This window comes from Fukomys damarensis, unplaced genomic scaffold (assembly GCF_012274545.1).
Source record: "Fukomys damarensis isolate Sample0158 unplaced genomic scaffold, DMR_v1.0_HiC HiC_scaffold_15, whole genome shotgun sequence".
Taxonomy (NCBI): domain Eukaryota; kingdom Metazoa; phylum Chordata; class Mammalia; order Rodentia; family Bathyergidae; genus Fukomys; species Fukomys damarensis.
In genome coordinates, this window is record NW_022900927.1 from 9,397,357 (window position 1) to 9,415,616 (window position 18,260).

Genomic DNA, 18,260 nt, shown 5'->3' on the forward strand with positions numbered 1-18,260 from the left:
AAAGTTAAATGCATCTAAACTTTAATGATGCAAGATAGATATTTTTATTCCTAAAGTTGCAAACAGAGGGATACGAAGGAGTGGGAGCAAAGTAAGACTAAAATCCACTAGGGAAAATATTAAATCTTACAGTTCCACTTCCAGCACCCCCAAGAATCTGTGGCGTGTTTTGAACTTCAAAGGGCTTGGGAAGTCCTGCCTGTGTGGCATTGCCTGTGGTTGTAGCTCCCATGGCTTCTTTCCTTGGCTGGCTTTGCTCACTCCTTGCAGATTTCCTTGAATGATTCACATTCCTGGCTTCTCTAACTTTTAAGGGTCTCCATTGCATCTTTGGCTTTACACTCATAGCTTCACATACTCCCCTCTCAGGGGCACACTGCCTGGCCGCCCAGACCTTCTTCTGAAATCTGGGCAGAGGCCTTCTTAACCACACAACTCTGGCATTCTGCATGCACCTAAAATCAGCACCAGGGGAATGATTCCAAGGTCTACTGCCAGCTGGAGCAATAGCCCAACTTTCTTCTCTCATGGTTGTAGGGGTCCAGTGTCTGTGAGGTAAATCCTGAGGAACAACTTCCTCAGGCTACTACTGTTCATTCTGGAAAACAGTGCTGTGAGGCTGTTTTCTTAAAGCACTCTTCCACTTTTTTTGCCATTTTGAAGTTTCAAAGAGTAGAGTTCCTGCTGCTTCTTGTGATGCCCTTAGTCCATTGTTTCTTTTCTCCTATTCCTTCTCATCAATCAAGATCTCCTGTGCTCTATCTTTTCAAGCTCCATCTTTAGTAGAGCTAACTTTCTGGCCAAACACAAAACATTTAAAATCATTGTGCTGGGATCTTTGATTTGATTCTCAATATAAATCTGGCTAAAAGCCCGCAGCCGTAGCTGTGCCACTGCCTAAACATTAGACTTCCTTGAAATTTTTTCTGACAAATTAATTAGTCTTAATCTCTGACATGAGCTCAGTGCAAGACAAACTTTCTGCCAGGATATAACACATCAACTGAGGTCCACATCAGTCCTTCCCTGCAGAAACCTCCTGAGCCTGGTCTTTACTGGCTTTCTAGTCTTGTAAGCTCTGACCAGAATCTCCCCTACAGTACAGCATATGGCATTCCAGGTCCACTTTTTCAGCAGCCATCACTGAACCTTTTCCAAACTCTTCCCACAAGTCAGTCACAAGGTTTCTGAACCACACGGTCAGGTATAGTCACAGACATGATCTCTTTTCTCTAGTACCAAATTCTGTCTTCTTCAATTGTGTCTTAATTACTTTTATCATTGCTGAAACAGTATCTTTGTTGAAAATCCTTTGGTTGTAGATGCATGGGTTTATTTTTAGGCTCTCTATTCAGTTCCATTGTTCTGTGTGTCTGTTTTATGTCAACATCACGCTGTTTTTATTGTTATCGTTTGTAGTTTGTTTTCAAATCAGATTGTATAATGTCTTCTGTATTGTTCATTTTACACAAGTTTGACTACTCAGAGAATTTTGTGATTTTTAAAATAAATTTAGATTTTTTTCTTGTTAAGAACCATTCCAGATTAATATAATAGACAGACAAATTTAAGAAACACTAATAAAGAGGTTATAAATGTAGCTCAGTGTTAGAGAGTACTTGTGTTCTGTTAAAGGCCCTGAAAAGAGCACACGTGCATGTGTGCAAGAGAAAGAGACAAAGGGAGAGAGAGCGAGAGAGTGAGTTATTCTTTACGCTTGCAGACTATTATATTATAATAATATATATTATATTAGGGAAAAAGAAGCTTATAAAATTAATAAAATACAATTAATGCATTGATAATAGAAACACTTTCATAGTCCAGCATGCAAACTACATAGGGAAACTTGTAGTTGGATAGCAAGTATTCACCAGAAGGAAGTTTCAAATATATTCTTGAAAGATAAATCCACTGGTGGACAAGATCCTCTGGAGTAATGTCAGGAAAGGAGAAGGAGATATACGAAGAGCGAACAGCATATACACAGATGCATAAACATGAAAGAACACAGCCCACTCTAAGAATGATTGGAAGCTCAGGGTGGCCAGAACATTGAGTGGGAAGGGAGAAAACAGCCATACGATATGCAGCTGAAAAGTAGAGGCTAAACCAAAAGAGATCTGCACACTAAGATAAATTTTGGAATTTTTACATTGACTGAGTGAATGCAAAATTGTGTTTCTCTAGGCCTCAGCTTGTCCATTTGTAAAATTAGTTAGCACAAATGGCATCTCAGAACTCTATAGTTTTAAAATGCAGGTTCTTAGGACAGTTTCCATAACTTTTTTTGAGATTCTCAAGACTGGGCACATAGGGTTTTATGAATGATATGGGCCTATGGAGACTGGTCACCTAGTCACCTGCTACAGTTGATCAATTTTGGTGATAGTGTAAATAAAGTCAGTGCTACTTTATGAAACCATCACAAGGATATGATGAAGTACACTTTTGGAGGAGAAATACACTGCATGGTCGATATATTAAAACTCTTAATAAAGAATATTATATAGTGATAAAATACCTTCGAAGTGCTTTATGTTTCATGCAGAAAGGTGCTATAAAATGGGGACAGTTTTATTGTCAAAATTCACATTATTCACAATTAGTACTCACGCCTCTTATGGCTTAACAGTAAGTTTTTAGGCTAAAAACTTGGTGCATCAATTACTGTGCAAGATCTTCAATGTGATATCTTACTTTACTATTTTATGAATTTTCATCTGTATCAGGTCCTTATAATTTCATCTCTGTTTAAAGACTTAACAGCATAGCTAGATCTCAACTTGTATTTCTAACAAACTACGTGTTATTGGCTTTATATCTGTAAGGGAAATCATTTAAATTTGGCTACTTACCTTTTTCAGTGCCTTCCCAAATATACCAATAACCAGTGAATTTGAACATATAAAGAGTAGGTTCAGTGATTGAAAATTCAAAGACGCTCAGGCAGCACAGTCTGTACTCTCTGGTTCATTTTATCAAACCCATATAGATGAATGCACCAAAAAATTCAAAAGATATTCAGAATGATGCAAATTTAACTCTACAGACCTTTTGAAACTCTAGCAAAATCAGTTGGAAAAAAAAAAACATATGGTTTCTAACATTTCAACATCAAACAATCCTATTAAAGGAGGTATTTCTAAACTGCTACATAATTAGTAACTATTCCCCTATCCTTACCAAAGGAAATCATGGAGAAATTGTAGAGTATTAGCTACATCTGTTGACATTTTCAGTGTGCTTTCTCTTCACAGACGTTGATGAGTGTGCTGAAGGACGCCATTACTGTCGCGAGAATACCATGTGTGTCAACACGCCGGGTTCCTTTATGTGCATCTGCAAAACTGGATACATCAGAATTGACGACTATTCATGCACAGGTAAATGTTGGCTATTTATCAAATAAAAATATTTCTATTAACATTTTAAAGATTCTTTTAACTGTAATTTTCTAATATACATGCCATAAATACTCCATCAGACACAAAAATTGAAGTCATCTTTTCAATTCTATAATTTTGAACCTATTGTAAAGAAAAGAATATCTTCTTACTCTTGATATGTTTTAGATTCCTTGCTAGGAAGACAAAGAAAAGTAAAGAGCCAATCCCGTATTACATTAAATGTATCCTTCAAAAGTACTTATGCTCAAGTTTTCTATGAATTACTAAAACCAACCTGAGAAACAACTTCTGAACAGTACTTGTTTTATGTGACAGTAGGTATTTCAGTAGAAAAAGAGTCACGTAAGTAATATGTTTTTCAGAAATATGTTCTTGGATTTCTAGGAAATGAGAATGTTAAAGAGAATTAAACTTCTTCATACCATGGGGAAGTTCAGTTGAGCACTTAATTTTATTTTGTGAGGTACTGCTCCCTTCAGTACCATCTGGAGTTCTCTGTTCAGGGATGCCTGAGAGTAATCTTTGAAGTTGGTCCCAGGGTAATACAGCCTATTCTCCTTGTATTCTCTGGACTTTTATCTTGAATATGAAAATAAAAATGGTACTGGAAGAGTAGGTTGATACTATGGGATTTGAGGAACTATAAATGAGAAGTAGAATGTGCCTTTGGATTTCTGTTTTTGAAATAGAAAAGAGATATAAATAACATTTTAAACTGTAGAATCATGAAACTGAGAACAAAGGTGTTATACTTTTCACTTTTCATTCTTTCAATTTCATCATCTTTATCAGATGGACATTAGTAGAGGTTTCCAAGGGATGAGACTGTTTTGCACTCCTAGTAAAGGTAAAAATCTATAATAAAGATGTCACTTTACATGCTTATGTTAATATCCATACAGTGTATTTTTATAGTCCCCTTATCAGAGTAGAAGGAATTTTTTTCTTTTAAGTTCCAATACAGTATTTATAAAAACATAATAATAGAAATAGAAAATAATGAAAAGTGACTTCCCAATCTATGGAGCATAAGCGAAGATATCTTGCAGGTAGAAAAGATATTTAATATAAAGATGCCAATGAATTTAAAAGTTCCTACTTTTAAAATTCATCCTATACATTTTCACAGTATGGGAACAATTCTACACTTTTTCTTTAGACAAATTTAATCACATTGAGTGGCAGAGTGTCTTAAAAAATGGCTTTCAACATAAAAATGTTATAAAATAACATGTCAATATATAAATGAAACATAGCATGCTCCAGTTTATTATGAGATTGATATCTTTTCCGCTTTTCTGATCCCAGGACAAAAGACACAGCACCCACAATTTAAAAGAGGGGAGGTTTATTTTGGCTCACAAAAGTTCAGTTATGAATGGCAAATGCAGAAACTGTATGGTAAAAGGGCCCACTGTGGGGAAAAGCTACTAACATCATGGTGACTAGGAAGTGGGAGATAATGGCGGAGGGAGGAGGTTGATGTACCCTTCCAGGTTGCACCCCCAGTGACCCACATCTTCTGACCCAGCCTCAGCTCCTAGCAGTGCATCAGCTGTGGAACTCATCTGCGGACGAGTCCGCCAAGAGTACAGTGCCCCTATGATCTAGTCCCCTCCCAAACACATGAGGCTTTTGAGAGACACCCTAGATCTAAACCATAACAAGTGATAATATCAGTAAGCCTGCGTTCCAATTCAGTAGTTAATAAGAATACTCAGATAAGTTAGTGATACTTGTTTTTAGGTTTTACCCCTTATCAAATTCTCTTACTTAAAAAGAAAATCCTACAAATGGCTGTTTTTTACCTCTTAGGGAGAATTTTTCCATAGGATTTTCCATAGGATACCTAATGATAGAAATGACTGTAGGAATAGCAATGCAGACAAAAGCTGAAGTCATTTTTAGAAAGGCTGTTCAGGCTATGGTTTTTGTGCTCCAGCCAAGAACTTCAGAATCTGGCACATCATGAAGAATGTATTTCCTTAATGAGGTACAAGTGTTTCCAACAAGCTCACTACTTCTGTGCTCTAACTTAAAGCAGAGAAACTTTTTTGCCCTTAAATTCCCTGTCTACTATGACTAGATTTACAAATTTGATAATTTGCATCTGTACCCAAGAGTTGGAATTTATAGGGAATATGAGTTGATTTTAGTGTATTTTGTAGTATTTTGTATTAGGAGTATCAGAGAATAAACCTCTGTGAAGAAACATTCATTCTAAATCTTTCTGATACATATCTCTCTGCTCTGGTTCTGTTCTTTATCTGTTATTTCAGTAAGAAGGGGAATTTCAGTTCTTCTTTTGTGTTGATTTACTTGTCATTTTCCTACTGTTCTGTAATTCTTCAGAGCGGAGGCAGGAGAATGGGAAGGATGGATGGTTATAAGGGAAGTAAACTGATGGTTTAAGGCTGTAGTTATCAAATGAGGCAGTTTTGCCTTCCTACTTGCTAGAAGTTATGTGACAGTGTCTGGAGACATTTTTGATTGTCACATCTGAGAGGGGTTGTTGCTACTGGCATCTGACAGAGCTCAGGGATGCTACTAAAGATCCTATAGTGTTTTTCTTAGCCTGGATAACTTCTAGAGGATCTTACTTGCTGAAGTCATTTCTCCTGGACACTTACCTCTGTTTACTTTTCAAATGAATCAATAATCTTCACTCTATACAGGATATCTGGCAGGGACACCCCTCCCAATTACATGACCCAAAATGTCAACAGTACCATAACTGAGAATTTCTGCTTTAGATTTCATCAATAAAAATTGTAAGATACACATTTTCTTTTTAATTTACCTGTTCTACAAGTTTTTGAAGGCCCTGCATAGTGAGTGATACCTTCTCTCACATCTTATGGTGGTACCCAATGTCCTTTTATTGTTCTTTGGCCCCAAAGGCTTCTAACTAAGCCCCAGCCTCCCATTAAGTTCTCCTCTGTCCTTTCTCTAGTCAAAACCTCTCTCCCAACTTAACCTGGGGATGATTCTCCAGTGGTCAAACTGGAATTAGAGTCTGGTTGTGCCTCAACAGAAGCAGCAGAGGGTTGCTTAGGATTGCTCAAATTATGCTATCTGGTTGCATGCTCGATGTGCTTTCACTGACTCTTACTGCTTCTATTATGCCAGGGCCTTGTGATCTTGTGCTCTATGTTCACATTATATGGGAGTTCTATAAAGTGTCTAAGTACAGTGAATTCTTGTAGATACTTGTTGAACAAGCTCCCTCTGTATTCCCCAAGGAGTTTCATATCAGAAACTCGTTTTATACCTTTGAACCTTTTATACCTTTGAACATTCTTAGAGCTTATATTTTATGATCTTACTGTTGAAGTCACTTAATCTTCTCTAACATGATCAATATAACTAAGTTTTAAAAAGTTGTCACTCCCATTTTGTTTATTTAATTTGCTGATTAGAGAGGAAGAGAGTGGTGAATTTTATCATATTACTTTCTTTACTCTGGTTTCTTACTGTTGACTATCTAGGATCTAAGAGTTTTGGATGCTGCTGTGAGGTACAAAGGTTATGGAAAATTATTTACTGTTGGGAAACTGAGGCAAAAATTTAAGTCAGTTGTAAATTAGGCATAGTCCTTCCTCAAAGAGTTGCCATGTGTGTTTCTTTAAAGTTTTCTAACAAATGCTAGAGAAAATAATTTCTTAATGTGGTTAAAGATATAGTATTATGGAGAGATAGCAATAACATAATCTCTTTTATTCTGCCTTTTTCAAAAAATAATTTATATGGAATTGGGCTGGGGATTTAGCTCAGTGGTTCTGTCACCTGCCTCATAAGTGCAAGGTCCCAATTTTGAAACCTGGTACCAAATAAATAAATAAACAACTTATATGGATTAACGATCATTTTCTTCTATAAATGAGCAATAACTTCATTATCAGCTATTTAAAAATAGCTTTTAATGGATTTATCAAGATCACAAGTACCGAACAAAACATAAGTCATTGTTCATGTACTATGATAATTACAGTTACAAATGTAAAGAGAGTGAGATTACTAGGGTCGATTAAATAGGGATTGGAGGACTACAAGAAACCAGTGAATAATGACAAAGAACAGGAAGGGAAAATAGACACATCAGCTTTCTCAAAAGACTCAAGTAAGCAAAGTTATTTTAGTTGTGGAATGCCTTGGGGACTTTATCACTAATAAAATACTTATCCTAGAAGTGTTTAGTAGATGTTAGTTACTCTTACTATTATTGGTACTATTATGATCAGATAAGCTATCCTCTTCAAAAAATGTCTGATTTCTCTGGGATCCTTCTAACTGGGGGCTTTTCCTTGGTTGTTTTCACGTTGAGTCATTCATTTTCATTAAGTAGATAGGTTTGATGGCGCAGTGGACTCAATTGTTTATTCAACTGTGCTTACTGTGTGCTGTGAATAGAGGTTTAAAAAAAGAAAGGGAAATGTTGGTGGAACTAAATAGCATTTTTGCTGGAGGTTAGAGAAACTTACTGAGGATCTGTTGCATTTCCTAGGACAGCAAGGTTCAATGGTTACTTCTAGGGCCCCTGTTGCAGCTACTAATCTGCCCAGAGTAGAGAATAGGACCTAACAATAATCAGACTCTGGTCAGTTCTCAAGCAGGGCCACTTTTATGAGTCTGGCTTCTTTTATGTGGATTCCTTTTCTACAGAATACCAGTCAACAATCAGATAATCCTACCATCTGGCCACTAGTTTCCATAGCTATTGGAAAAGATTTTGCATTTTTGTGAACAACCACTCCACATTTTGTTTTGTTGAAATCATCATTGCAAACTATAATAAAATTGTGGCATATGTCAGCTTTTTTATAAAAAGTAAAATAAGACAACTATAGTTTTTAAACTTTAAAGTTTAGACCTTAAAGCCAGAAGATACCTCATTTAGATACTTCATTTATCTCTTGTAGTTCATCACATGTGATTGCACTGTGTAGTTATTATTGAATAATTTGGAAATAAAAGCATGACCACAAAAATAAAAATACTAGGCTCCAGGACTCAGAGATGAAAAGCTATTTCTAGACAAATAGAATCCAGCAAGCACTTCTAAAAGAGTGTGTACCATAGTTACAAGAAGGGGTTAATGTTTAGGGAATATTGGATATGGTTAGAAAACACAGAGAACAGAAGTGAGATGTGTCTGCACAGCCAGTGAGAAGGCCAAGGCAGTGAGCTTATCTCCTCTCTAAGACACATATGTGCACGCATACAATTAGCAGTCAGCTCAAAAAGGAATAGGCTCAAAGGCTCAGGGAAAGCAAATTGCCTTTTGAAAGATGAAAAGCTTGGAAAGGATTCTGTGCTCTGTGAATCTGCCAGTGAGTAGGGGAGCACAGCAATTCCAATGGATGTAACACTTTCCAGGCTTGTGAGAGGCTCTGCATAGCATTACAGTGAAGCTGTCATATCCAGGACCAACCTGCGATCCAGTCAGCCTTGCTCCAATCTTCTGAGAACCTAGTGTTATTACAACAGCTTGGCTCTATGTAAGCTCACCTGTGCACTGAAATGGTAGGAGCTGCTTCACTAGCAAGCCTCACCTATTTTGATTTGGATAGTCAGTAAACCTTTGTTCATCTTTGTCCTGAATGAATGTATTATTTGAGTTTTAGTTCAGGACTTTTATATGAAAAACATAGAGCTGAAAACTCACATAGAGGAATAAAATGATTATACATTCCCAGAGTATAATAATAGCGGTGTCTTAGCAACAGACACCTGTAGAGCACAGGCTTTCTAAAGATGATGCTCAACAGATGCCTTTCATTTCCTTTCTTGATTGTTGCTTTAGACAAATTAGCCAAATGAAAGTTTGACCTTCCTTGTGCCTTCTCCCTCTCTGAGTGTTCCGTGGAACAGAGGTCATCTTCATTTCTGCTGCTGATCTAATCTGGCAGGACTAGATTCTGTGTAATCTCCTGGTGACATTGCCTTGTCTTGCCCCTCTCCTTTATTCCACAGCCCAAGGTACTTCAATGATGTCACATCCATGCCAGATCATTCTCCCAAATCAGGAACCATACCTTATGTACTCCTGCTGGGGTGAGGCACAGCACCACTGACTTGTATAGGGATTCCTTTCCCTATCTGATGCTACTTATTTTAATGACTGAAACTTTCTTTACATAACTTCTGATCAATCCTATTTAAGATGATTCCTTTTTCTTAAAGTTCTTTTATCAGTGGGAGCACATTGTATTAGTTATCTACTGCTGCATACCCATACAAACAAAGCAGCTAGAAACAACAAATATGTATTATCCTCTAGTGTCTGTGGGTCAAGAATGAAGGCATCACATGGCTGGGTGCTCAGCTTCAAGATCCTTCAAAAGGCTGAAACCAATGCATGGGCAAGGGTTGGGGTTGGATTTATTTCCACATTTGCCTATGTGGTTGTTGGCTGAAGTAGTTGTTTTCTGGTAGCTGCCAGAAGATTGTCCTTAACTCTTCCAGGTGGGCCTTTTTAATATAGCAGCTTGATTCATTAAAGAGACAAATGCTACCAATAGGATGGAAATCAGTAACTTTGTTCTTAACCAAGAGTCTTCTTATCTTTATCATAGTCTTGTTAATTAAAAGCAAATCACTTGGTCTAGGCCACCTTTAAGGAAAAAGGTTTACACAAAGGCATAGATATCAGGATTTGGAGTTCATTAAGGACCACTATATAGGCTAACTACTACAAACATTGACTATTATCTGTAGATAACCAACCCATTTCAGCCTATTACAGACAGATATCACCAAGTTGAAGATTTAAAGGGGAGTTAAGAATAGTGGAAATGTGTTATGTAAGAACTGTGTGTGACTATAAAAGCTCATAAAATACACATTTCTTTCACTTTACACTAGAGTTTTGATATGGGTTTAGAATATGGTTATAATTCTGTTTAATAAATAAAGGTAATGTAAACATTATAGTTACAATGTTCTATAATCTATAATACAGAAGCGTACAAAGAGCGTTGGGAAACCCAGGGAGACAGTGGGTAATCTGTTGACATCAATCTGTAGACATCAATGACAAAATGACATTCAACGTACGGTTTTAAGGATGAACAAACATTTCAGTAGAGGAAGCATTAAGAGAAGTGAAACAAACATTTTATAAAATAGGAAAAGTAGGTGCAAAAATATAGTCTGTTGTATAAGAATAGTTCAGTGTTGATGGAATTGTAAAAGATAAAACCAAAAGGTCTTGTCAGAAATTCTAAGAAACTTTTTAGGTTTTCTGAACCATTCCAGCAAGTCAGTCATCTTCTCTAATGAAAAGGTGCCTGATGAAGTGTTAATGCTTTATTTTGTTTTAATTGTATATTATTTTATATTTGATGACAAGTTGTTTATTAAGTTGATGATACTATTATAGCCAGCTAAGTTAGTTAAAGGATAATAGGCAGAAAGAAGAGCCTGAAGTGAAGAACTTCAAGCCCTAAAAGAAACAGCCTCCAACCCAAATTGATACACCATAAAAAGCTATTTTCAAAATTGAAGGAGAAATAAGATACTTTCATGACAAAGAATAGCTGAGGAAGTTCATGAATACCAAACCAGCACTCCAAAACATTTTAAACAATATCTTTGGAAAATACAATGAGAGTCACAACCAAAAGAAGCCCAGTAGAATGAAATCATCAGGCAAGACAAGAAATTAAGTGCAAAGCAGGATGATGCAAACACAAAAGAAAGTCATGGCAAGGATAAGTAAATAATATCAGTTATAACCATCAATTTTATTGGTCTCAATTCAACAATAAAAAAAATTAGAATGGTAGAATGGGTCAAGAAGCAAGATATCCAACAATATGCTGCATTATAAGAACACAATTCAAAAAGAAACTCATAGATTGAAAGTTAAAGGGTGGAAAACAATACTCCATATGACAGGAACCTGAAAAAATGCAGGATTAGCAATCCTGTTTGCAGATGAAATGGATTTTAAAACAATATTAATTAAGAGAGACAAAGAAGGCCACCAAATCCTAGAAAGGAAACAATCGAAGAGGAAGAGATGACAGCTATAAATATATATGCACCAAATGGTAGTGCATCCAGCTATATAAAACAAATAGTAATGGACATGAAAAATCAAATAAACACTAATACAATGGTAGTGGAGTACCTCAATACCCCCTTGTCACAAATAGATCAACTAGACAGAAAATAAAGAATGAAATACTACAACTCAATCAAACTCCTGAACAAATGAATGTAACAGATGTTTACATAGTGTGCCACACAAGAAAAGCAGGATATACATTTTTTCAGCTTCATATGGGTTGTTCTCCAAAATAGACCACATATTAACACATGTTTAAGTAAGTGCAAAGGAACTGAAGTCAGCCCTGTATACCATCAGACCATATTGTGATGAAATTGGAGATTATATGGGTTGTTCCAAAATAGACCACATATTAACACATGTTTAAGTAAGTGCAAAGGAACTGAAGTCAGCCCTGTATACCATCAGACCATATTGTGATGAAATTGGAGATTAATACCAAAGGAAACCAAAAGAATTTCATAAAAACATGGAAATTGAACATGCTTCTAAACAACCAATGGGGTCACAGAGGAAATTAAAGAAATCAGAGAATTTTTACAATTAAATGACAGTGCCAATACAACATCGGAATTTATGGAACACAGTGAAAGCAGTCTTATGAGAAAAATTCATAGAAGTGAATCCTCATATTGGGGAAAAAAGAGTGAGCTAAAATAAACAACCTAATGCTTAACCTTAAGATTCTACAAAAAGAAGAGCAGGACAAGCCCAAAGCTCATACAAGGAAGGAAATTATAAAGATCAGAGCAGAAATCATTGCAATGGAGATTAAGAGAATGATACAAAAAAAAAAATCAGTGAAGCAGAGATGATTCTTCAAAAGAATGAACAAAATTGACAAATCCTTACCAAATTTTTCAAACAAAGGAAAGAAAAGGCTCAAATATATGCAATTAGGAATGAGAAGAGTGAAATTACAATGAACCCAACAGAAATCCAGAGGATCATCAATACCTACTTTGAGAATCTATATACCAAAAAGGTGGAAAACACAAAAGAAATGGACAGATTTCTAAATACATTTGAGCTACCAAAGTTGAATGAAGAAGACCTAAAAATTCTAAACAACCGATTATCAATCAATGAAATTGAAAACATAATTAAAATTTTACCAATGAGGAAACACCCAGGTCCTGATGGCTTTACTGCTGAATTCTGCAAGACATTTAGAAAACTCTTGCCATGACTGTTAAAAAACTTCAATGAAATTGAAAGGGAAATAATACTCCCAAATTCATTCCTGGAAACAAGCATCACTTTGATCCCAAAAGCAGAGAAAGACCAACTGAAAAAGAGAGTTATAGTCAATCCATCCTAATGAACATATATGTAAAAATCCTCAATGAGATACTGGCAAACAGGATGCATAAGATCATCAAGAAGATCATACACTCAAAACCATATGATATTCTCAATAGGTGCAGAAATTAGATACAAAATCCAACACCCATTCTTGATAAAAAAAACCTACAGAAATTTGGAATAAATGTGTACATATAAAATGGAGTCCTATTCAGCAATAAAGAATGAGAAACTAGAGACATTTATACATAAATGGATGCACACTGAGGCCATACTCTTAAGTGAATAGGACACACTGGAGTACCAAATATTTCTCTGGTGTGAAAAGCTAAAAGTGCAAATAAGGTTCAAATCATATTATTAATAGTGTGAAATAGGAAGAAAATGGCTACAGGGGAAGTGGGCAGGGGAGGGGAAAGGAAATAAGGGAAAATGTGAAAAAAGAAAACAATGGAAACAAAGTCTTTGTAAATAGAGAAGTGTGAAGTGGGTGAAGAGAGGGCAGTGGTGTAGGGAAAAATAAGAATCAAGACATAGCAAGTAAAGGTACAAGATCCCAATGATAAATGTAACTGTATTGTTTGTTTTAAATGTACCAATAAAGTTAATGGAAAAATAAATAAGCTTTTGCACAGCAAAAGAAACCATCACCAGGATAAAGAGACAACCTACATTTTGGGAAAAAATTTTACCAGCTGCTCCTCAGACAAAGGTCTACTATCTAGAATATATAAAGAACTTTAAAAAATAGACCTCCTAAAATTAAAGACCCATTCCAAACGTGGGCATTTGAAATGAGCAGACATTTCACAGTCAAAGAATTAGAAATAGCAAATAAACACAAAAAATGTTCAGCATCCCTGGTCATTTAAGAAATGCAAATAAGATCAATGCTGAGATTTCTCCTCACCCCAGAAAGAATGGCTGGTATTATGAAATCAACCAATAACAGATATTGATGGGTTTGTGAGGAGAAAGGAACCCTTCTCCACTCCACTGTTAGTGGGAGTATAGACTGGTATAACCACTGTGGAATTCAGTATGGAGATTCTTCAAAAAACTAGGATTAGAGTTCCCATTTGACCCAGATATTTCCCTGCTGTGTATTTTCCCAAAAGAATTAAAAGAATCATACCACAGCAACATATGTGCACCCATGTTATAGCAGCATAATTTGCTATAGCTAAAACTTAGAAACAGCCCAATTGTCCATCAACTGGAGACTGGATAAAGATATTTTTTTAATGGAGTACTACTCAGCCAAAAGGAATGGGAACCTAGAGGCATTTATAACTAAATGGATGCACATACTCTCAAGTGAAATAAATAGGACACACATATGTAAATACTGAATAGCTTCTCTCATGTGGGAAACTGAAAGTGAAAATTAGAATCAAAATGTATAATAAGTAATGTGAAATAGGAAGTAAAGTTCCAAAGGGGAAGTCAAAGTTGGAGGGGTAGGGGAAAGGAAAGAGGGAAATAGAATAAACATGAGAAAAGGAAAAAATTAAAACAAAGTATATAAATTGGGACAGATGGAGAGGCTGAAGGGAGGGCAGGGGAATTGGAAAAATAATAAGAGTCAAGACATATCATTTAAAGGTACAAATTCCCAATGTTGAATGCCATCATATTGTATACCTAAAATGTGCCAATAAAATGAATGAATATAAAGGATAAGTGAGGGGGAAAAAAAGGAAAAGGACTTCTCCTTACTGTTGTCACATGGCCATATGACTGTGGAAGATTCATGAGAGATATCTGATTAATGACTTTGAAGATTGAGCATGGCCCATTGGTAGGACTGTAGATGGCCTCTTGAAGCTGGAAAATGCAAGAAAATAGATTTGGAATCTAGAACTTCCAGAAAGTATAGTTTAATGAACATCTTTATTTTAGCTTTGTAGACTTGTCAGATTTCAAAACTCTGCAATTCCAAGATAAGTATATGTGGTTTCAATCTGCTGAGTTTATCATAATTTACTATAACAGTAGAAAACTAATACACTACACTTTTGAATTGTGTGAAACATTTAAAAATAATTCTCAGTTCCCATTTATTTTCTGATTGAAGAGAACTAGCAATTCTGGAATAATTCTTGTGTTTGTAGGGAGATTTAAAAGGGTAGTGTTTCCAAGGGAGGAGGATTCACTTTACATTTATGTTCAGTCCCCCGCTTTAATGATTGAGTTTTTTTGGTCGCATTTGATTTTGCTGTAAAAATTATGTTTATTATTTTTAAAACATCTTCCTAGTCTGCTCGTAGTGAATACGAGCACATAAAGTTACACAGAAGTCAACTGCATTTTCCCCCAAAACAGAAAATTAAATATTATAGTACATTTCTTATTTCTCTTTTTTAAAGAGATTCTGAATGTATTAACATGAAGAAAGTCGGCAAATAATAAGTTTGAGAATACTATTAAAATATATTTATACATGTAGGTGGTTGTCTTGTCACAGGCCTTCAGAATTAGGCTTGCTGAGAATGCCCTTTCAATTCAACAAGGCTCTGTGCCAGCAGTGCTGTATCTAAGGCACAAATTAGTGACCTGTGTGTGCCTCACAGTTGGTACACAGTGCGTATTTATTTGGCTTTTGGGGCATTTTAATGATTCAACACTTAAACAGTCAAAAGATTTCATTAGAAAGCAGAATTTCAAGCAGATTTTTCTGACAGTTCTTTAGTGGCGCTGGATCTGCGTTACTTCATCTCAGCTGAAATAGTAATAGCTCTATTAGAAGCAGTTCTCTCCTTTTTCCACAACCCTCATTTCCAGTCACTAAGACTCACTAATCCCAGAAAGAAAGCTAATGGTCAAATAAATAACAGAATTCTATTGCCAATCAGCTTTACCCATTCACTCTATCTGTCTGATACATGTAATGGTACATGTTTAGTTTACAGCCCACCCTTTACAGTATTAAGCGTTTATAGATGTGCTTATTTTAAGTTATAGAGATTTTAATATAGAAATAATGTCAAAGCTTTGGATTCTGTATGAGTCATGTACCTACTCCCACATGTCACATTTAAATAAACCCCAGAACCATGTAAGTTTTGAGTTCATCTCTTAGTTTTTCTTGCAAAATTATAAAACAGTAAATGGTAAGATACAAAAAATTTATATGCCATTAATAATATTAGTATTAATTGGCTAATTTTAAAAACTCCTACAAACAATTTATCACAAAGTTCATAGCAGATCAAATTGCATAGACCAAGGAACACATAAAATTTTTAATAAATTAGGAAAGATCTAGGTGAAACTGTTGAATGCTGGAGTGATTATTTTTAATGTTAAGTCTGCTAGTCTGTATTAGCTGCCATAACAAAATCTAACAATAGAAATTTATTTTTCACTTCTTTGGAGGCTGGAAGTCCATGATTGAAGTTCTGACCTATTTGATTTTGGGTAAGGTTCTTTTCATGACTTGTAGACAGATGCCTGTCCTTGTGTTTTCATAAAGCCCACAAAGGGATGTGGGGAGAAAGAAGAAAGGAAGGAGGGAGACAAAGTTTTTTGCTTTCTTACTAAACATTACCAGAGGTTTATGGCCAGAGGCTTGACTCTGAGTGTCCCACCAGACTGACATCAGTCATCTGCTTTCTCTGGGAGTCTAGTTGACAAAAGAGAGAAACAATGGTAAAAGAAAAAAATTGAATTGACTGGAGGGTTGGCCATAAACTGCAAGATTTAAAGAAGAAAGTGTCTTCTTAAACCCAGAGAAGTTGCAGAATTTGTTGTTGCTGTTTTTGATACAAGGTCTCCCTATGTAATCAGGCTGGCCTTGAACTCAGTAATTCTCCCATGTCAGCCTCCATAGTGCTGAGATTACAGGCATATGCCACCACACTCAGCTCAAGAGCAGTAGTATTTTAACGAGTATAACAAAAGCCAAGAGATAAGCATATGTTTACTAGTACAGGCCCTAAGCCCTGTCAGCCCACAGATGAGTTGAACTGCTGTTTTTTTTTTTTCCAGTTTCATTGGTATCAATGCTTGTGAAGCTGTTCCCACTTTCAGCCTGAGATGAATCTGGCAAGGAGCAAGCAGTTTAAATAGTGCTACTTGGGTATTTCTTCAGTTAAAAGGGCACCTGTTACATAAGGACATTAGTCTTGTTGGATCAGGACACACCCTTAAGGCTTTATTTTAACTTAATTTGTTCTTCAAATGCTCCATCACCAAAGACAGCCATATTAGGGGTTCAAAATATAAATTGTTAGGGAACACAAACATTAATCTATAACAGCCAGTCTGTTCTCCAATAGATGTAAAATGGAAGTAGTAGCCTTTGAAAGAAAATAGCAGTTAATGGCTTGTAAGAAGGTGACAGGATATTGCAAGAAATTAAATGTGTCCCTTAGCAGGATTTCACTGTGAATTAATTGGTGGAGGAAGAATATTGCTGTATATAAAATCCATTGCAAATAGAGTTGGGCAATGGTGTTGGAGCTGTAGGCTCTAGTTTGGCCATATTAATGATGCTTTTTTATCTTATTCATTTTCTCTTTTTTATTAAATATTGCAAACATACATGACAACAAGAAATGAAGATACTAAATAAAAATTTCAAATATACATATATATGACAGCAAAAAAGGAAATGAAATAAACAAAAATTTATGCAACACAGACTGATAATCCAAATACATTATTAGTTTGATATGATGTTCAAACATTATGTTTTTTCTCATTTTCTTTTCATATAATATTTTTGAAATATTGTATTTACAAATAAAACAAAGTTACATATTATAGTTGAGAAGCTGTCCTAAAAATTTTATGATTTATAAACTCTTTGGTTTTATTAATTGGATAAATATCATATGCATGTTGATTGTATCACTGACATTTTCTAACAACACTTCCCACAGAAAACAAATATACTTATATTTGAAATCCAAAAACAACTTAAAAATTTAGTTCACATTTTTTAGATAAGATTTTTCTGTTTCTTTTTTGTTATATCCCATACTTATTTTTATTATATTTTTATAAGCATAAGGATAGAATTTAACACCAATACATTACATATGTGATATTCTTCCCAAACAAATGACTATGAATTAAATCAAGCATCTAATTTAGAGAAATCATAAGGTTGCCAGAGAAACTATCGATATGCCAAATGTGCAAAATCCTACCACATTTATAAGCATGTTTCTCATTAAATAGTTCACACATATTTGTAAAAACATACCCCCCACACATATACACAATGCATATTTTCTACAATACAATATATGCTTTGGTATAATGAAACAGTGCAGTGATGTGTGGAATGTTTGTGATTTGTGTGATTAGAGAAAAAACAAATATCATCTTTGAGCTAGTTGGAGAATTTGTAATATATACCAGATACTGAATGATATTAATGATGTATTATCCATTTATTTAAGTATAGTTAATATAAAATTTACTTAAGAATTAATATTCATTATCGGTACAAAATAGATACA

At 35.2% G+C, this 18,260-nt stretch overlaps 1 protein-coding gene across 2 annotated transcripts in view; it reads left to right on the forward strand.

Moving 5' to 3' along the window:
• Nucleotides 1-18,260, forward strand: part of Nell2 (neural EGFL like 2) — a 390,044-nt gene that overhangs the window by 217,779 nt on the left and 154,005 nt on the right. For both annotated transcript variants that reach the window (XM_010638373.2, XM_010638375.3), the window contains exon 13: nt 3,261-3,386. In XM_010638373.2, coding sequence (XP_010636675.1) covers nt 3,261-3,386 — 126 coding nt within the window. The remainder of the gene's footprint in view (nt 1-3,260; nt 3,387-18,260) is intronic.